This window comes from Corella eumyota, chromosome 3, assembly GCF_963082875.1.
Source record: "Corella eumyota chromosome 3, kaCorEumy4.1, whole genome shotgun sequence".
NCBI lineage: Eukaryota > Metazoa > Chordata > Ascidiacea > Phlebobranchia > Corellidae > Corella > Corella eumyota.
In genome coordinates, this window is record NC_137492.1 from 9,376,859 (window position 1) to 9,397,640 (window position 20,782).

The 20,782-nt window shown below is 27.3% G+C and overlaps 2 protein-coding genes across 4 annotated transcripts; one reads left to right on the forward strand and one right to left on the reverse strand.

Annotated features, from left to right (window-relative positions):
* Window positions 1-296: 296 nt before the first annotated feature.
* On the reverse strand, window positions 297-7,682 carry LOC145745793 (serine/threonine-protein phosphatase 2A 55 kDa regulatory subunit B delta isoform-like). The gene is made up of 10 exons (XM_082563954.1): window positions 7,453-7,682; window positions 6,369-6,458; window positions 5,927-6,024; window positions 5,298-5,463; window positions 4,794-5,084; window positions 3,392-3,556; window positions 2,775-2,944; window positions 2,585-2,676; window positions 2,380-2,503; window positions 297-1,528 (listed from the first exon to the last, which is right to left on the reverse strand). The coding sequence occupies exons 1-10, from the start codon at window positions 7,574-7,576 to the stop codon at window positions 1,364-1,366; spliced, it is 1,485 nt and encodes a 494-aa protein (XP_082420080.1). The 5' UTR covers window positions 7,577-7,682; the 3' UTR covers window positions 297-1,363.
* Window positions 7,683-9,669: 1,987 nt separating this feature from the next.
* On the forward strand, window positions 9,670-20,398 carry LOC145746298 (sodium- and chloride-dependent GABA transporter 3-like). 3 transcript variants are annotated; one of them, XM_082564553.1, is made up of 16 exons: window positions 9,670-9,952; window positions 10,089-10,193; window positions 11,457-11,580; window positions 11,727-11,833; window positions 13,992-14,122; window positions 15,405-15,531; window positions 16,889-17,054; window positions 17,128-17,263; window positions 17,363-17,497; window positions 17,606-17,709; window positions 18,075-18,199; window positions 18,373-18,485; window positions 18,799-18,936; window positions 19,006-19,209; window positions 19,589-19,756; window positions 19,921-20,398. In XM_082564553.1, the coding sequence occupies exons 3-16, from the start codon at window positions 11,483-11,485 to the stop codon at window positions 20,014-20,016; spliced, it is 1,848 nt and encodes a 615-aa protein (XP_082420679.1). In that variant the 5' UTR covers window positions 9,670-9,952; window positions 10,089-10,193; window positions 11,457-11,482; the 3' UTR covers window positions 20,017-20,398. The 3 variants fall into 3 exon arrangements, with proteins under 3 accessions (XP_082420679.1, XP_082420677.1, XP_082420680.1); XM_082564551.1 differs by lacking the exons at window positions 9,670-9,952; window positions 10,089-10,193 and having other exon boundaries at window positions 10,394-11,580; XM_082564554.1 differs by lacking the exons at window positions 9,670-9,952; window positions 10,089-10,193; window positions 11,457-11,580; window positions 11,727-11,833; window positions 13,992-14,122 and adding an exon at window positions 14,130-15,168 and having other exon boundaries at window positions 19,921-20,396.
* The last annotated feature ends 384 nt before the right edge of the window (window positions 20,399-20,782 follow it).

Below are 20,782 nucleotides of genomic sequence, written 5' to 3' on the forward strand. Positions count from 1 at the left end.
TAACATTTACAAAATTACATAAAATCAGTTTAACATCGCTGTTTTAGCGAGGCATGAGCAAGTTTTTAACAAAAATTTTATTCAAGATTATTGACTGATCAATTATGTATTAATCATCTTGTGATGACCGGTGGTGAGCTAGATAATAGTATGTAAGTATCAGTTTACTTAAAGTATTTGGCACAAAAGGTCTACAAGATTTAGTAAAATGTTACAAGGTAAACCAGTCTTCCAAATGTTTTAAGAAATTCCCCCAACATCAACGACAAGCAAATACAAAAAAATTAAAACAAAAATAATCCCAAAATAATACATTTATTGAAACCAGTACAATGGCAGCACAATTAATATAAACAATTGAAGGTTGCTAAGTTTTGTTCAGGTTAGAAGCTAGTAGCAGAAAATAAACTATTAAATTAATTAATAATAATTTAATTTTAAACGTTACAGTGGCAGTCATCGAATTGTAAGCGGCAAACAATTACAGTTGTAAGAGAACTTTTAACGATTTTTACTTTAATAATGATAATTTGAATAAATACCAAATGTTTAGGTTTAGAGGTAGAATTTACACCCTAAAGTTTTAGTTCTTACCAAAAAATGGTACAAAAAATGGTACAAAGAAAGCAACGAAAATAATAATTAGGAATATACTTTAGGGATTATAACAAGCAAACAAACACTGAAATTATCTAAATAAAATATTGGCAATGTTTTAACCAAAAATGAAACTTTTTAAAACAAAAAACGATTGTTAATGTAGGTTTAAAAAAACAAATTTAAATAATTTTTCCATAACTATGGCAAATCAAAATAATACTTTTTTATAAATTAAGAAAACGACTGCCTTTTATAGTCAAAACTTAAACCTTGTTTTTTTAAGGGTGCGCTAGTATTAATACTACTTCCAACACTTGCAAAATGTTGAATTGCATGCGATTAAAAATCTTAGTTCCTGAACCTAACTACGTTTTTATTTCAGCAACATTAGGGCATTTTTTGTGATGAAAGTTCCTCTTTTTTAGTTCACCAACAGCAACAAAATTAAATTATTTTTTAAAATTAACTGGATATTTTTTTAAGTACCAATGTTCACAGTATAACAATTTTAAATTAAAGTTATAGCAACTTTTGCTTTTTTATTTATGTATAATTGTACTGTTAATGCTAATCCAATTAAAACAGCTTTTGTTTAAACAGGCCATTTTAAGTGGTTAATATTCATAAGTAAATTTTTAACCAAACTACGCAAAAACTGCATTTGGTTTTTGCTACAAAGTGTATATTTTTTGGATTATAGCCAAGTTTCAATTATCACTAAACATATTATTAACAGCTTCCAAAGTGTTAAAGATACAACTAATCATCGAGAAAAGGAGGCATTGCTGTCAAAAATATACAGATTGTTGGTTGCAGCAACAGCAATGATACGATCCTTTGGATGCCAGGCTGTGTGCAAGATTTTTCGATTAAAATCTAAATTGTCGACACTTACTTCATCCTTCTTTCTTTTTGAACCTTGACTAATCTAAATAAATACAAATCACTTAAATTATTTTCTTCTTAATTTGTACAAAATTGTTTGTTAAAATAGTTGGTAAGTAATGAAGTTTACTAAAATAATTAAAACATACAGACTATAAGAACAGACTAATTTTAGGATCAAACAACTGAACTAAAATTTTCTTTCGAATAAGATTTGCTTGGACTAATAATTAAAGCATTCAACTAACTTAATAATCTTTCAATTATGTTAATTTAACCAATATATGTTTAAATGACAATTACCGTATTGGAAAAACAGATACAAAAAATATGGCAAAATAAGTTTAAAATTCATAAACTCATTGGAAAAGATCTAGCAACATAATGAAATCAAAACCAAAATATGGCCATTTAAAACCAATGGATCAAGATTTAAATCGACAGAATAAGATAAAAATTAATGCATTAAGATCCCACCAAACTTGATATCGTTTTAATAAAATTAATCTTCCAGCTAGTTTTAAAAACATTCAAGTGTAAAAACAATAAATACTGTGGTGCTCTTAATGTCTTTGTCTATTCAATTGGATATAAATATGTTAGACTTTTCATCAGTTATCCTTTCACACAGTGATATTAATAGCCTTTTAATTTTTTGGTGTTTATATTAATAATGGTACTTATAATAAATCTGAGTTTAAAAGGGTTATTACAATTACAAGAAACCAAAACTAATTCTAAAAAACAAATATATGTAGTATTTTAATTTAGTGGTATGATTTTACATGCCTATTTGCGTATAGAATAACAAATAATGGATAATTATGCAAAAATTTAAAACATATGCTCGGTTGTTTATTTAAACAAAAAAAATGTAAATCAAGTGTAAAATACCTTTTTAGGTTTAAGTAGGGCTCTTGATCTACTGTTTTCTCGTGAGGCTTCCAAAGTTACATCCTTTTTCGTGTTACAATCAAAAATTCGGAAAAAGTTATTGTAAGAGCCAGTCATAATTGCACTGGGTAAAGTTGTAAATGGTTAATTTAAAAAAAAATTTATAAAAGTAAATTTTAATTTTTCAGCTATTTTAAAAACCCACCTATCAGATCCATTCCAGCAACATTCAAACTTGTCAAAAATGCAGTCGTTTTCATACAAGGAACACAACTTACTTCTAAGGTACTCATGCACCTAAACATGGTTTTCAGCAAAGCCAAAATTAAAAATTTAAATCCTTTCTTATATAAAAAAAAGTTAAATCCTTTGTTATATATATATTAAAAATTAACCTGAAAGGTTTCTACAGGCTTAGATTCCATGTGTAGGTCCCATACTTTAATGGAAAGATAATCCCGAGTGATCATATATCTACCACTGTGGCTGAACTTAACATCACTGATCGAGGAAATAATCTCCGAGAAGAATGACCTACTGTTTGGGTCTTCTGGTTCCTCAAATACTAAAGTAAATGGTAATAAGTTGTTATTAACAATATTTTTAGAAAAAAACAATTTGTTTATAAGAAGTATTATGAAAAGATTATAAATAAATTCAATTCTTATTTATAAATACACCACCGGCAGCGTGGTGTAGTGGTAAAAACACTTGCTACACCACACATGAGGTCGTAGGTTCAATCCCCACTAATCTCATGCTGTAGCATCCTAGAGTAAGGTGAACCCGCTATAAACGGGACAAACTCCTGCTGAGCCAGCACTTAATCAGCAGCATAGTTATCAGGCAATTATAATCTATAAAATCCCAAATTGCCACAGGCAACTCGAGACTGGGTCGGAGTAACAGATGTTACTCTATGTTTAAGTCGCGCATTTGACTTTCCCACATCGATGGTAAAGATATATATACAAAAAAATATATATATATTGTGCAATGAATACAAATTTACTTTTAGCATGTTGGTCACATAAGGCAGCCTCCCTCATATCACATAACCTAATTGTTCCTTTACTACTGCTATACACAAATGTGTGACACTCTTGAGGATGATATTCTGCTGCTGTGATAACCTCAGTTAAGTTTTCCATATTTTCAGGTTTAATGTCAACAATATCTAAATGCAAAAAATGATGGTAAATAAATCACTGCTAAATCAAAGAATACAATTCCAAAAATATATATAATAATAAAAAATAACTTATATATATATTCTTAACCTGTAATTTTTAAACTATTTCCCCATTTAGGCAAGTATTGCAAAAAAAGGTATTAACAGGTATTAACCAGTGTCGCATCCAAAAAAGCATTTGCATAAATATAGACAGTCAGTATTTTAATAAAATTTTTCAGTTAAGTTATTTCACAACAACAATTGTAAATGGTTTAACTGGCACCTAATTATACTATCGTCAAATTATATTTTTAGGATTTAAGATATTTTCTTAAAATATGTAATTTGTATGTAAAAGATAATGCACAAATTAATTGTTGTGGTATTAAAAAAAATATAATTATACAAAATACAAAAGTCCAAAGTATATATTTAATTTTTAATATTTTGAGCTAATTAGCATTTATTATTATTCTTCATTTTAAAATCTAGTGTATAATATATATTTTATGTTATATTAATTGATTTCAAAAATAGCTCAACAATTTTTCTGTTTTTTTAAATGGTTTTATTCTGTTTTAATTCAAGATTTAAATGGGTATAGTTAAAATACCTTTTATGCGCCTACGCACCTTTTTTTAAATATAAAGGAATTTGCCTTTAATAACAAGCAAAATTAAATTACAATTTAGTTGGAGAGCCTAACCAACATAAACTAGACAACAGTTCCCAAATTGCAAAACTCAAAAAAATATTATTGACCGGCAGCGTGGTGTAGTGGTAAGAACACTTGCTACACCACACATGAGGTGGTGGGTTCAATTCCCACTGATCTCATACTGTAGCGCCCTTGAGTAAGGCGCTATAAATGTTATGAAGCTAAGCCAGCACTTAATCAGCAGTTTAATTATCGGGTAATTATAATCTATAATATCCCAAACTGCCACAGGCAACTCGAGACTGGGTGGGAGTAACTGATGTTACTCTATGTTTAAGTCGCGCATTCGACTTTTCCACATCGAGGATAAGGATATATACACAAAAAAAAAAAAAAAATTATAATAAATAATGGCCTAATTAAATATAATGAAACAACAGAATAAAAAACACTTTAATTTAAAACCAAAGTATCATTGCTTAAACAAAAAAAAAGTTAACATTAGTTGACACCTTAATCATTTTTAACAACCAAGACTGTTGTAATAAGCAAATAAATATACAAATTTAAGAATAAACTTACTAAAACTTCGATCCGTAATTTCCAAGTTCCATAAATTAATGCGCAAATCATCAGCCGACAAATAAGTTTCATCATCACTGTTTACTGATATTGAGTTGATGTGATACATGTGAGCATTGGCAAAAACTTTTTTGGGAGAGGCTTCGATCATTAACTCCATTGGTTCATAATGCGGTACAACAAGTTGATGAGGACGTACAATACCACGAGGCTGACCATCATCATCACGAAAATTAAACCCCACGGCTTGTCTTTCGCGCTCTGATACTTTCCACAGTTTAACAGTTTTATCTAAAAAGTTGAAATATAAAAATATTGTGTAGAATAACAAAATTTAAATATTTTATTAAACAACACATTGTAAACTATTACATATTTAACCAAATCTCAAACTTTAGCCTAATAATATTTGTTTTACGAAAATAGTGCTTTTTTACACTGGCACTTTATGTGTCCATATTTCAAAAAAATAACTTCCAAACAAATTTGTTCTAATTTGTTTACCATTTGTTGAAAGCAAGAAATGTGCTTGGTTTCGTCGACTAAGCCATCGTATTTTGTTAATTTTTTCTTCTATTTCTAAACTTTTTAGATAATCGAACTCAGGTTCATGGCTTTGAAATGTGCTGTAAACATTGTAATCACTACTACGTGATTCATTTGATTTGTTCTAAAATATTAAACAAAAGTTTTTGGTGTTGTTTATTTACAGCAAAATTTGACCTGAATACACATAAAATATAAAATGGTTCCACAGATAAAAAGTTGACAAAACAAATCAAAAATGTATTATTTAGTATATAGGCAGTACACTAAATACGGTATACATATTTGTTATTTAAATGCTGCACATTTCGTTGTCCAAAAATATGATTTTAACAGCAATACAAAAATAAACAATGTTGGTTCAAAAGATTTAAAAAACATTTTTTACATAATATATATATATACAAATTTTGGAAATTTTCTTACATATATTTAACTAAAATTATCATTCAATTGTTGACTTAAAAAAGTTTAGAAAAAAATATGGGTTAAAAGCTATTATTTTACATACAAAACAATTTCACAATAGGTTTAAAAAATATAACAAAAAATGTATATATACAAATTAAACAATTTGCATAACTTACTTGAAATTCTCGTTGAAAAATAACAACCCTTCCTCCTTTATCACCAGTTGCGAGTAACTCACCGTCATGATTAAACTCCACAGTCGAAATTATATCAGCTACAAAAATAGTCAAATTTTAGGAGTTCTTTTTAGGAAAAATAAATTTTTAAACTAAATATTTTAACAACTAAATTTTTATATTCAAATAACATCTATAAGTAATAAAACATACTTAATAGCCTTCTTTTGTTTATTTAATATAAATTTGTTTTGAAACGGGTTATTTAACAAAATGTAATACTATATTGCCATACTTTTTAATCTAATGACAAATTAAAATTTTTATGTCATAATAAAAGTATTTAGTCATAGTTAAAATAAAAACTTAATAAATTTAATCGTAGATTTTCAAATTTTTAATAGCCTTTTAGTTAAAAAAAACAAAAGTCTTAAATTCTCACGTTCTGAAACATCATCATCTATGGTTCCTTTGACTTGAGAAAAATACCAATGAAGTTCATCATTTAAATTAGCCATACTGCCACCAACAACTATTTAAAAAAAATTACACAAAATTATTTTCACACAAAAAAAGTCCTATATTGGCAAATTTTTGTTACTCAAAAATTGATTAAGTTGGTGTCACTGTACACAAAAATGGTTTTAACTTGAAATAATTTTACTTACTTTTCAAGTTATACAACTTAAAAAAAAATTAATTTAATGAAACTGAAGTAAGGAAAGCCCTGTTTGTGATTACCTAAAAAATAAAGTACTAGCTTGTTTCAACCTACTACGCTAACTTAGTACTTTCTACCCCCCCTTGGTGTTTGTTATCTTCAATATTTTTGGAAAACTAAATTGTAAATTCAACAGACATTTTTTAGAGGTCCTAAAGGCATTTTGTGATTCAGTGCCAACCATACTAATGTGGTACATACATCACTTACAAAATTGCAAAACTTTCTAATGTAGCACTTTTAAGTTTTTATATCTATATTTTTAAAGTAAAAAAGTCAACATACAAGGTAATATCAGTTAACCCAACTCAGGCTCAAGTTGATTTATTCGGTTGAAATTGATTATGTTTCCTAAAATTTAACCTGACGATTTTTTTGGGCATGGCATAAGTTTAAAGTGTTTATTTTAAGGGTGCTACAACACAAACCAAAAACTTCATAAAGTCAAACCAAGTGTTTTAACTATAATATTAATAAAAAAAAACTATTAAACAAGAACTTGAAGTCGAGGGAGTTGAATCAAGGTCTTCCCAAACTGCCACAGGCAACTCAAGACTGGGTCGAGTAACTGATGTTACTCTATGTTTAAGTTGCGCATTCGACTTTCCCACATCGAGGATAAAGATATAAACAAAAAAAAAAATATTGGTTAATCTAACTTAAAATTGGATCACGGATATACCAACAAACTGACAGTCAGACCAAAACTATGTAAATGTTAAAATTAACTAACCCCGCATAGTGGTAAACAACGTCGAATGGATGAAATTAAAACCAATTGCTTTCATACTATTGTAAACATTACCTGAATTTATTTGTTTGTCTACAAAAGAAGCGTCAGTTGAGATATTATTACTACCAGTCCAACTAAAAAGGGGTGTTAATATTTTAGAAGAATAACATTGAACTAAAGATTGCATACCAGCCATGATGATGAACTGAACTATTCACACCTTTCACATAAACTTTATGGCGACTTGGGCAATCTTGATCAAGAAGAAAGTTTCACAAAAGCTTCAAAAGCTTCATTTTTTCGCTAATTTCCTAAATTTTGTCCGCGGCAACACCTAATTATTAATAATTTACTGGTATCCTGTTACTTGAACCAATTTTTATATCGATGTCATTTTTTATAAAATATTTTTAATCTATCATGTATAAAGTCACCCAAAAAAAAATAAAAAATACCAAAAAAATTTACAATTCAATACCAGTCTACTTAAAAAATATTAAATATGTAAGTTCAACCTCGCATAAAAAAAAAACAGAAATAGCAAAGGTTTATTATTTTAACAACATGTCACATAATACAGTTATATTTAAATAAAAACGTGTTAGTTTTCTATTTATCTGACAAAGAGATGCTACCCGAAAGGTTTGGAGCTCGAGCCCACCCAATGCCACTACGTTTGCCCTTTGGTCAGCGTTCAACACGTTACAACAAACACACTTTTTCCTATTAAAAAAATACAAAGACTTGTTATCTAAAATTAATATAATAAAAAATTCATTAAAAAATTGAAACAGAACCAAAATTAACTGGCTTTTTAATTAGTTTTTTTAAGTTTAACGTGAAAAAAACTAGATTTTGGGCAAAAAAGAAAATTATATATGGTTATTTTGTAAGGGCAGCTTCCTAACAACAATTTTAACACAGTTTAAGTTTTCATTATAAAAAAATCTGGTTCAAGATAAAAATTTTACATCTGCGTATTAAGTAAAAGACAAAATCTTTATAAGCGCGCAATGCCATTCTAACCGATATTTCTACCAAATACAAAAAAAATTAAGTCATGGAAACGCACACGTATTCATATATATTTTTACAACAGACCTTTTTTTTAACTTTTAAGAGTCTTAAAAAATTCAGGGATTTAAATATTGAGAGCTAAAATGCAATTACTAACCCTGTCAATTATAATTGTGGTTTAGTAAAATAAAATACATACACAATTTTTATATTTAAAATTTAAGGCAAATATTAAATAATTTGCACATCAAATCTAGGAAACAAGAGAATTACTTTGTTGAGCAGTTATTACATGCTTTGGCCGACATGTTAGAACTAAAAGTAAAAAACTCCAGAAGCCATAATAAAAATTCTGAAGGAAAGCAACAATGAAAATACAGTTAAGTGGTTTTTTGTCAAAGATTGTAAAGTAGTACGTGGTTGTTAAGGTTGTAATTTCTATTCATTTAGTGTATCTTAGTTTAACGATGGTAAATAAATGTACAATTTTTATTAGGTATAATCTTATAACTAAATATTTAACGTTTTCACATATTTTAAATACGAATTAAAAACATAAATTGTTAAGGTTATAGATGAGATTTTTTTAATTAAACCGTGATAAATTATAGCTCTTTCATCTTATTTTACTTTTAGTAGCTTACAATTAGGTGTTTTTTAAAAATATATATTTTTGTTTGATATGTAGGCGAACAGCCCATTTGAAAATCAATACGTATATTACTTTGCGTGTTTAATATCAAATGTAAAAAAGACTATGTGAAAGTTACTGGTCCGTGCTGTCATTCCAACTAGAGTAAGCATTAACGTAAAAACTTATTTGAATAAAATTTTCCAAAAGCTTATAGCTTTTTTTGATTCATAGCCTTTCGTTTCCCGTGAGCTCTTTCTCTTATTTTTACGCTAAAGAAACGAAGTAGAGAGAAATATATAAAAAACACGTGGTAAATGAGCAAAAGAAAGAAAAACAAAGGAAAACCCTAACAGTTGGCGCTTTTATTTGCAATTGTGCGAAAATTTACTAGTCCGTGTTGTCATTCTAATTAATGTAAGCAATCACATGAAAATTATTTGTCGGAGATTCTCTAAAGGCTGATTGCCTTTTTTAATATGTAGCCACTCGTTTTCCGTGGGCCCCTTTCTCTTATTTTTACGGCAAAAAAACGAAGTGGAGAGAATTTAGGTAAATAAAGCAATGGTAAAAGAGCAGAAAAAAGAAAAACAGAAAAAAGACCAACGGTTGGCGCTTTCATTTACAATCGTATTTCTAAAGATTGGGTATTAAGGAAGTTACGTTATTGCTGCTTTGTTTGTTGATGTGTTTTTTGGCCTAGGTTAGGTTATTGGGTAAATTATATGGTGTACTACCAAATTTTTAATGTAAAATATTAAATAGATTTAGAACAAAAAAGAAAATTAATAGTTTATTCAGTTTTACCGTCCAGATTATGATTTTTTGGAATATTTAAAATTTTAATAAAGAGAAGCGAAAAAATGGAAATAATAAGCCTGACTGCCTGAGCAACCTAAACCCCATCTCCATTGCGTAATAAAAGTGATACGCGTTTCCTAATTATTTTCTAATTTAGTTTAAATAAGTAATTCAATTAACAGATTTTAAATTTTTACTATAACTTTTAATATGATATTTGAGTCGTAGTATGCTGAAACGAGAATTTTTTGCATTTTAGTTCTATCTTTATACTATGCTTAAAATGTTGCTGCAAAATACGCCTACATATCAGTTTTAAACACTTCCTACCCGCTGCCATTACGCCAGCGTGACAAAAACCAAAGTAAGTTATTATATTTTAACTTAAATATATATAAAAGATGGTAAAGTATATATTAAATAGTAATTGCATAAATTATAAAAAATAAGCTTTATTTTTTACATGAATTTAGTTGTTAAAAATGTTTATATATATATATATATATATAAATATATATATAAAAGAATAACAATGCTTTCTAATTTTAAACATTTTGTAAAATAAATTTGTTGTGAGGAAAAAATAGATTTGTCATTTATGTATCCAGAATATAGTAAGATGTTTATGACGGTTAGTTATTGCGGTATTTATTAGTTTTATTAAAATGTCCTTTAAATTAAATTATCTTACAAAAAATTTTATTAAAATTTTATATTATGGATTTTTGTTTTGTTTGGCTTATTTGCAAATTACTACCTTATTTATATTTAATCAAATTATTTATATCATGTTTAATATATTACTGCTTTGTTAATTTAGAGTATAATTGAATATATAAGATATAACAAAACGCAACTTGTATTTAAAAAACGATCCTTGCTTGTATTAGTCTGAACTTGCTATTTTTTTAAATAACGTTTAGTGGATAACTATAAAATTTCTTTTAAAATCAATATAATATTTCCCTTGGGTATAAAAGCAGAACAAAGCAGAGCATATTATTTAGCAAAACTCTACCATTTTATATAAAACATGAATTCTTTTTTTAAATCGAACTAAATCGTGTGGCCTATCTTATTAAATTTACTTAATTTAATTTTTCCAACTTTTTTCCAACAAAAAAATACCGATTATCACTTTTAGGTTGATTACATTTTCCCTAAATTTAGTAGAGAACAGGATCGTCTATATTCCGGCTTATGTTTTTGGTATTATTTTTTACGTTTGTTATGTGTTTCATAATTCGACATAAGTTTGTTGTTGGCGAAACAATGTTGTGGTTATATTTAAACATGAACTAATCTTATCATGTTTTAAGTTCACCCCTTCCAATTCGCACCGTGTAAATATATTAAAAACGTTTAACATACCGCATGCTTTACCGTTCATGCCCTGTTTAAATAAACACGTGTGTGCGGGTATTTATTTCGTGTTGTGCTCTAAACTAAAACAAAGAGTTGCAAAAACAGTGTTCTTTCTATCAGTATTAATATATCCTACGAAATACTAATTTAGATGCAATTTACAAAATTTTTGAGTAAAGTAATAGAAAAATCCAAGTTAAAAAATGGAGTTTAAAGCAAAAATCGCATTAATTTTTACCAACATTTTATTTTGTACGAATAGATAGTTTAAAATTAAAATCATTAAAAATGGCTGCTAGTTTACCAACCAAATCACAAGAAACGCAATGCATTATCGAAAGCGGTTCCGATTCAATGACGGCCAGTTCGGACAGCGAATCTAAAAGGTACGTAAAATATTAAATTGTACAGTAAAAAACTGGATTCGCAAAACAAATCATTAGGATTTTTTCTTAATTAAAAAAATTTATTGTTGACTTCAAAAATAGTTCGGTTCATATGTTAAATTAATTTTTTACTGTATTTTAATTAGAGAAAATTGGTCAAAAAAGCAAGAGTTTATACTGGCAATGATTGGTTATTCGGTTGGTCTTGGAAATGTTTGGAGATTCCCTTACCTTTGTTACAAAAACGGCGGCGGTAGGCTTAAAAGTTTTTTTTTTTTTTTTTAATTAATGATATATATAGGAAAATTATCTTCTTATCTTACTAAAGCAAATAAGAGACTATAAAATTGTCCAATGGGTATTTAAAAAGAAACAAAATGCAAGATTTAGTGCGCGGGGAGATATTTGTTTTTAATTGCATCTTTTTTATGATACAAGCGATTGAATGATAACTTGATTAATTAATTAACTGCAGTTTAAAATACTTAATAATAAAATGAATATAATAAAGAAAGCAACATGTAAGTAATGAAAGGTTAAATAAATTTCTGTACAAAAAGCAAGCTACTAAAAGTAAAAAAAACACACGTAAAAACCCTACATCTAGTAATCGATTTTTTTAAGTGATGTAGTAAAATATTTTTTTAAGTGTTACAAATTTACGTCAAAAGGAACTCAAAGGAAAAATAAAGCAAGCTAATATGTTTTTTGTACTGTACTGAGATTAAAACTTTAGTTAAAAATATTTTTGGGGCTATAATAAGCCTGATTCGATGTTTTGAACTTCGACGGCAATGCCTTTATGAGCGGGTTGTACGCGAATTTGTTAGCTATACGTTATGATGCGGTCATTAGCTGAGTTTTCTATAAAAGTTAAACTATTATAAAAACGTTTATAAGCTTTTCCAAGAATAGTTCCACATTGCACAAGTGTTTTTATTCGTTTAGATAGGCAAAAATAGAGTTTTTAGGTATGTTGCAAGAGTTTACATTCTACTGTTTTAGTCGACTTATCATGTAGCAGTACTACTGTTTTAGTCGACTTATCATGTAGCTGACTCGACTTATCATGTAGCAGTACAAAAAAATTATGTTAGTAAAACAACGCTATGATATTTGGTAATTTATATTCTGTTACTACACGCTTAAAATTGATATTATTGTATGAAAGAAAAAAAAGTCAAGTCGCAAAAATGCAAACGCCTTTTATTAAAAATTTAAACCTTTAGAATAATTTTTAAAAGCCTTTTAAGATAAACTGTAAACCATAGTTATGTCTATTGCTAAAAACCGAATGATGTTAAAGACTAGAATTGTTCCTGGTGCACAATTACAACCCTTTGCTTTTGAACCAGTTAGGGAGGCTGAAATTACTAATGACAGTGATGGGAGTAGTGTTGTTTTACAAGAAACTGAGCATATCTGTTTATGTGTAATTTAAAAATACTGTCAACTGAATAAGAGAACACTGCCAGCTGATAAGAGACTCGCATTTATACGGGGCATTGTTTTTTTAAAAACCCTTTGTTCAATGTAGTTTGCCTCAATAGAAATATACTAAAAGTTGCATTTCTAATGATAAGCGAATTTTGTGAAAATCAACAAATAATTTTGCCTGTTTCATCATATTTCATACATACAAACACACGGTGGCATATACGTATTTCTTTTAACAGCTAAACGTGGATATCACAAAGTTTGCGTTCGGCAGTCTGACAATAGAACAAGTTTTCTAACTTGTGCAATGTAGAACTATCCTTGGGGAAGCTTATAAACGTTTTTATAATAGTTTAACTAAAAAACTGGTACGATCTTAAAACAGCTTATAACAGCATCATAACGTATAGCTAACAAATTCCCGTACAAACCGGTGACGTCATAAAGGGTTTGCCGTCGAAGTTCAAAACACCGAATCAAGCTTATTACAGGCACAAAATATTTTTAATTTTAGTTTTAAACTTAGTACAGTTCAAAAAAAAATATTAGCTGGCTTTATTTTTCTGTTAAGTTCTTCTTAAAGCTGTACCAACGCCACACTATTTTTTCCGAGTACGGCGTTAATGAATATTCAACCTTAGGCGTGTGGGATAGGCATTAAACTAATAAATCTAAACATTTGTTAATACATATTTGTAATGCAGATTTGAATTGATTGAAAGCTTTTGCAAACAAAATCACCGCAAAAAGTAGATAACTATATAATTAAAAATATCATTTAAAAAAAAATTTAAAAAAAGACAATCGCAGGAATGGATTTTATTTGGATATATTTTGGTTACTAATATGCCTGAGTGAATCACAATAGATATGAACGGTTTGCAGTCTTTAGATAAAATCACAACGACAGGCATATTACAAATGTTTATTAATTTAATTTAAAAAAAGTTATAGATATTACTTTGTTTCAACAGGCGCGTTTCTGATTCCTTACTTTACTGTTGCTATCTGTGCTGGTATTCCACTTTTTTTTCTCGAAATCGCAATGGGCCAATTTACGCAACAAAGTGCTGTCAACATCTGGCGAATTGTTCCCTCTATGAAGGTTTGAGTTTTATTTAAATGCTACAAGAATATACCGAATTACCATCTTCAATTACTTTACGCCAGTATATGGGCTTAAGCCTTTTTCCATTTGTTGAAAAAAAGCTGCTTTTTTTCAAAACTTAATGAGTTTTCTTTTTTCCATTATCTTATTTCGTTTAGTTGGTATTTTTTCTTCTTTTTCTTAATCAATATAATTGTAACAGTTGTGTTAAAATACTTTAGATTATTAATTGTTTTTCGGTAAGCTTATTTTCTGTTTAATTTTCTGTTTATGATGAGTGTTTGTTACAATGTGTTCCTGTTAGAAAAGTGTGGTTTAAAATTTAATAAAATTTTATATCCAGTTGTTTAACGTAGGTTAACTTTAAAATAACTTTTTCGTTGGTGGATTAGTTAATATAAAACTATTACTTTAGAATGAGTTAAAACATAAAAAGTTGTAATTTTTATATTTTATATTAGCTAAAAAATAGGTATTAGTTTTATTAGATTGGTTATAATGTGAATTTATGTTGGAATTAAGTTGCCATAATTTGTTTTTGTAAATCCCCAACATAAAACTATGCGTATGCGTTAAATTAATAGGGAGGACAATTAAGTCAAGTTTATGTAAAATTTGTAGTTGTGGTTTTAGGATTTTGTGTTGTTTTGAAATCCATATTTCCAGTTTTCATAAAGTAATAGTAATTTTTTCTGGTGGGAGCTTAAAAAGTGAAACTGATGGTACATTAACAAACTAAGGGGGGAACCCTCTAGTCCTAGAATGTCTAGCTTTGTAAAATCTTAATTTTTCTTCTTCAAATTTATCTACTTTTATTTCTTCTATATGGTGTTTAATAATCTGACTATTAGTAGTTAATGCTGGAAGATGCTGCATATGTTCGGGTATATTTATTCTCATCATGAAGGTGTTTTATTTTTTGCAGAATCTAAAGTCAACGTTCTACTAGTCAGATAATTCACAGAACTAGATTTTTAGTTAAACACCTTAATTTCCTAAGTTCAATTTCATCGCCATTATAATCTTGACAAGCTGTATGTGCGGTAAAGGTCTAAAAATATTATTGAACTTTAAAACCATAAAAAAACTTGAAATGTAAATAATAAAGTACCACATACTTTCTATTAAAATTACTTATACTAGGAACTGTTTATAAAACAAACTTTTTAATAAACATAGAAAGTATGGGTTTTTTATTACACTTCTGGTTTTCTTATTATTTTATTCACAGGATAAAACATTAATTTAAATAGATTATTAAACTACTTTTATTGTGAAGGGAATTGGGTATGGATGTTCAGTTATCAATTTTATGTGTAATATCTACTACATTCTTGTTATGGCATGGTCGGTTCTTTATCTAGTGCATTCTTGTTTGCCTGGACCTTTACCTTGGACTTCATGTGGTAAGACTATAAATGTATAACATAATGATTTATTATTTGTATTTCATTTAACTTTTGTTTAGCAACATTTTAAAAATGTAAATAAAATTGGTATCATAATATTGTTTTACCTTTTTATAAAAGGGGATGACCACTGAAAAAAAAAAATTTTTTTTGGTAAAATTTTTTTAATTCTAGGAGTTAACTTTTTATTTAGTATAATCAAAATTTACTGGTCCATAAAATTTTCCATTAAGACGAAAAAAATTTCCATTGTAACATAATACTTTAAAATTAACACGTCACTTCTTCAAGTCACACAGTATTTTCAAGTGGGATGTGTTGTAGGGAAAAGGAAATTTCCTATTTATAATTAAAACTGTTAGCAATGTTTTTAACACATACATAAATATTTGCAATGTTTTTTAACACATACAAATATTTTTTAACACATACATAAATATTTCATTTTTGAAATGGCACAATTTTTTATTGTGGTTCGAAATCTTAGATTTTGAAACATATTGTTATTGTCAGAATTTTTATTATGGTTTAAAGTCTTAGATTTCGAAACATATTGTCATTGTCAATATTATTATTCAGATTAATTTTTTTCAGTGTTTTATAAGCTGTAAATTTTGAGTTAAAATAACTTTCATTCTAGAACATTTGCAATTCTGTATGTTGTTTATTATCATATTGTGTTCCAATCCTCCTATTTTGATAATTTAAATATCACTAATTACTAATTAATAGGTGTTTGTTTATTAAAATTTAGGGATTGTTATTATGTTGTTAAATTTTGGTCAGTTATATATCGTAATATTATTTACTCAAAAATGAATTAAAAACTTAATATTTGTTTGTTTATTATATTTAAATGCTTGTTTGTTTATTAAAAATTAAAGTTTGATATTAAGCGTTTAAAATTTAGTATAATGTATTTTATAATATTAGTAATTAAAAACATATTTAAAAAATAATTTTTGTTTGTTTCTTATATTTAATTGCTTGTTTATTTAATGAAAATCAAAAATTAATTTTAGGCATTTAAAACTTTGTCTAATGTATATTCTGATATCAACATCTTGAAACTGGGTTGAAAAATTAATTTTTGTTAAGTATATTTAATTACTTGTTTGTTGATTAAAAATTTAAAGATTGATATTTTAGAACTTTTAAAATAATTTTGTTCTGAAAATTTTTCTAATCCAATATTTTAATATTTAGTCTAATAAATAAATACGTAATATTAGACTTAATAATTTAGTTAATATTCATAATTAAGTAATGTTTATGCATAATTTTATTTATTAATAGAAATTAGTTTTAAAAATAATCAAATGATTTCTAGTTTAATTTAAAATCCTTTGTAAAGATAACTGGTGGAACACTGATGATTGCGTAACTACATTTACTAAAAGTCAATCCACAAATTATGTTACAAATCTTACTTCACATAAAGGTGTTACCACAGTTTCATTACCGATAAACTTGAATAACATGTCACAAACAATTTCTACCTCAGCTGAAGAATTTTGGAAGTAAGCAAATAATAATTTTTTTTTGCCTTTATATGAACAATTTTTTTGTCATTCAAATTTAATTTTGTTGTAGATATTACGTTCTAAGAAAAACTTCTGGACTAGAAAATATTGGAACAATTACCAATTGGCCAATTGTTGGTTGTTTTTTGGTGTCTTGGGTTGTCATTTATGGTTGTATTTTTAAAGGTACAAGGTCTAGTGGAAAAGTACGTAATCATTTGACCTAAATTAGTTCAAATGAAATTGCATTATTTTGTATATTAAATAATAAATATGATAACCATACTTTATATATTCACCCCAAGGTTGTCTATGTAACTGCTACTCTACCCTATGTGATGTTGTTTATTCTATTTGTTCGTGGGTTAACATTAGAAGGAGCTTTATCAGGAATAACATATTTTCTTGACCCCGACTTTTCTAAACTTTTGGAGTCTGGTGTATGTTGTTTGTTTTTATTTTAAAATTATTGTGATTTATCAATAATTGATTGATAAATATTTTTGTTTTATTTTTTTATGTATAACAGAAATATTATTAAATTTTAGGTTTGGGTGCAAGCTGGGGGCCAGATTTTTTACTCCTATGGTATATGCTTTACTGTTCTTGTTGCATTTGGAAGTTATAACAAGTTCAATAACAACTGTTACAAGTAAATATAGTTTTATAAATCCCATTTTTAATTCATAAATTTAATATTTTTTAATTGCCTATCGTACATTAAATTTGTAACAAAGTTTGAGTATTTAACTTACATAAAGTCTTAGTAAATATTAATTTTTCTGTATAACCTGGTTATATGCAAACTTGTTATGTGTTAAATAAACATTTTTTTCTTGATTTAACTATTACATCATTACATCATTTATGTGTTAAATAATAAGTTTGCTTAATTACAAGTTATACGTTAGATGCATTGGGGTTGTTATATATCAGTATATCAGCTATATGTCGGGCATATTGTAACTCGCTGTTATTACCTTATATTTTAGTGTCTGTACCTAATTATTTTTGCAGACAGTCCATAATTTTAGCTACTACATGTAGTTTGACTTCCATATTTGCCTCTATTGTGATATTTTCTATATTAGGGCACATGTCATATGTGCAAGCTAAAGATATCAAGGAGGTCGCTACCTCGGGTAATTTTTAGATTTTTTTCAAGCTGATATTTTTCTTGATTATAAAATGTTATTTATATTTTCTCTAATTTAGGCTTAATCACTCTTTTTTATATTAACATATCGGTTTTCTTTTGACGTCTAACAACTCTTTTTACTCTAATTTACAGTGTACAACAATTGTTTTTATTTAGGTCCAGGACTTGCTTTTCTTGTATACCCAGTTGGTTTATCACTTCTTCCCCTTCCTAGACTTTGGTCTATATTGTTTTTTGTAACTTTGTTTATGGTTGGAGTTGACACTCAGGTTTTTGATCATTTTACTTTTTTTACATATTCTGTTTACCTATTCTACAACTTACCTTATAAGCCAAACAATATAAAAAAAGTTTTGATATTTTTTAATATATATATACTTACTCCATGAACTTACTACATAACTATTTTTACAAACTCTAGGTTTTTGCATTTTTTTAAATATAAATTAGTAGATTTAAATTAACAACAACAACAAAACTCTGAACATTGTTTTTTTGTATATTGCTATTTTTTAGCTTTTAGTTTTTATTTTATAGCCACAAAGTAATATTAACTTACCCTCTTTTTCCTATGTCTTTTAGTTTTCTGGTGTTGAAGGTACGGTGACAACCATAATTGATCTGTTTCCTCGATTAGTTAGAAAAAAATATGGAAGAGAAAAATTAACTGGAGCTTTGTGTATCTTTTTTATTATTTGTGGGCTTCCCTTGTTAACAGATGTAGGTTAAATAACAAAACAATGCAAAATGTGTTTTTTACATTATAATAAAATTAAAAATGTTTAATAGGGTGGGATCTTTGTATTTGAACTATTTAACATGTATGCTGCTAGTGGAATTGCTCTACTATGGATGACGTTCTTTCAATCGCTGGTGATTGGTTGGGTTTATGGCGTGGATAGATTTTATGAAGATGTAAAGTCCATGATTGGATACTACCCGCATTCTTACTTCAAGCTTTGTTATAAATATTTTGCTCCGTTAGTATGCATGGTAATTATTTATAACTGTTTTTAAGCTTTATTTGTCAGTAAAATTACCTTTATTTTTATGTATTATTATATAAGTGGGAAGGCTGGCTTCACTAATAAAACATAGAGTAAAATTTGTTGACTTGACCTAGTTTTATAGCAGTTTTGGATATAACTCAAGGGTGCTAGGACATGGTTACAGTGGGAGTTAAACGCATGGTCCTATGTGTTAAGTCCAAGTATTCTAACTAATATACCATGCTGTAGATTCTTTTGTATCGTTTAAGCTAAAAAAACTTTGACAAAAAATTCTAAATATACCAAAAGTACACCAAGAAATACGTTACTTTTTGCTAAAATTCATTTGACTATTTTTTTTTATATATAATGCATTTATTCAGTTCATCTTTGTGTTTTACTGTGCAACCTACACCCCATTAGAATTAGTTGATTATGTTTACCCGAAATGGGCAAATTGTATTGGATGGATCATGTCATTAGCATCTATGATGTGTGTTCCCTTTTTCTTTAGCTTAGAATTTTTTAGAACAAGTGGATCATTTTATGAGGTAAATAGGATTTTAAATAATTGGTAAAAACATGATTAAAAATTATATTTTAAAATATAACAAATTTTACCTGTTTTGTACTTTTTATTAAATATACTTACTGTTTAAAAGAACTTTATACTTGTTGTTTATTATACTAAGTAAATAATTGTTTTATAATGTAGAGATTGAAAAAAAATCTTACCCCCAAAGCACTTCAACGACAAATCTCCAGTAAAGAAAATATGTCAGAATTGCCTGAAAAAATTTCTATGATTTAAAACATCAATTAATTTTTTGCTTTGTTAACAAAGCCTCTAAGCTGTTTTTTATTCTTATAGAATATTAGTTTGTTTTAATCGAGTTGCTTTGGTTACTAATTTTAAGTTTGTAGTGATTTATGTAGCAGTTTTAAAAATTAAAAAAAAAAATTCCTAATAAAGCATCAATTGTATAATTTTGTTTAACTTGTTTTGTACAAATGATCCGCCGTGTAAATTATAACATGTTATTTTTTTAACATGTTATTGCGTTGGCTGTAAATGTACAAATACATATATTTAAAAAAATTGGTTAATGTTATTTGTGTTTTAACTTTTTTTTTAAAAAAGGAAATAATGAAAGTCACGAAAATTTTTTTATTTATTAGAAAATCTGAATTTCAAATAAATATCAAATAGTACGCTCTAAAATTTAGTGTTTATTTTGACTACATATTATTTCGATTTATAGCAAAATAATGTTTTTATACAACGTTGATTTATTACCTTTGTAGGGACTGAGGTGAAGAAAAATCTAATCATAAAAAGTATTGACTCCTCAGGGTGCTCTAATCCAAATATAATAGCAGTAATGTATGAAGTCTAATGTCTAAAATAGGGTTTAAGACCCGTTAGAAATGGTCAAAAATAACAAACCGAATCTACAGACAACATCTATTTATTAATCAAGCACGTTCATCACATAATTATCCCGAAAGTTACATTACACATATACAAAAACGGTATTACACGTACACACTACAAAATCTGATTTCTAGGTTACATA

Bases quoted from the DNA above. Each gene is read 5' to 3' on its own strand.
- LOC145745793 (XM_082563954.1), bottom strand. From the start codon at position 7,576: ATGGCTGGTATGCAATCTTTAGTTCAATGTTATTCTTCTAAAATATTA. The intron at 6,025-6,368 runs GTGAGAATTTAA...CTATTTTTGTAG, and splicing joins AGATGATGATGTTTCAGAAC to CTGATATAATTTCGACTGTG. The intron at 5,085-5,297 runs GTAAACAAATTA...TCAACTTTTTAG, and splicing joins TTTCTTGCTTTCAACAAATG to ATAAAACTGTTAAACTGTGG.
- LOC145746298 (XM_082564553.1), top strand. From the start codon at position 11,483: ATGGCTGCTAGTTTACCAACCAAATCACAAGAAACGCAATGCATTATC. The intron at 17,264-17,362 runs GTACGTAATCAT...ATTCACCCCAAG, and splicing joins GTACAAGGTCTAGTGGAAAA to GTTGTCTATGTAACTGCTAC. The intron at 18,200-18,372 runs GTAATTTTTAGA...GTTTTTATTTAG, and splicing joins CAAGGAGGTCGCTACCTCGG to GTCCAGGACTTGCTTTTCTT.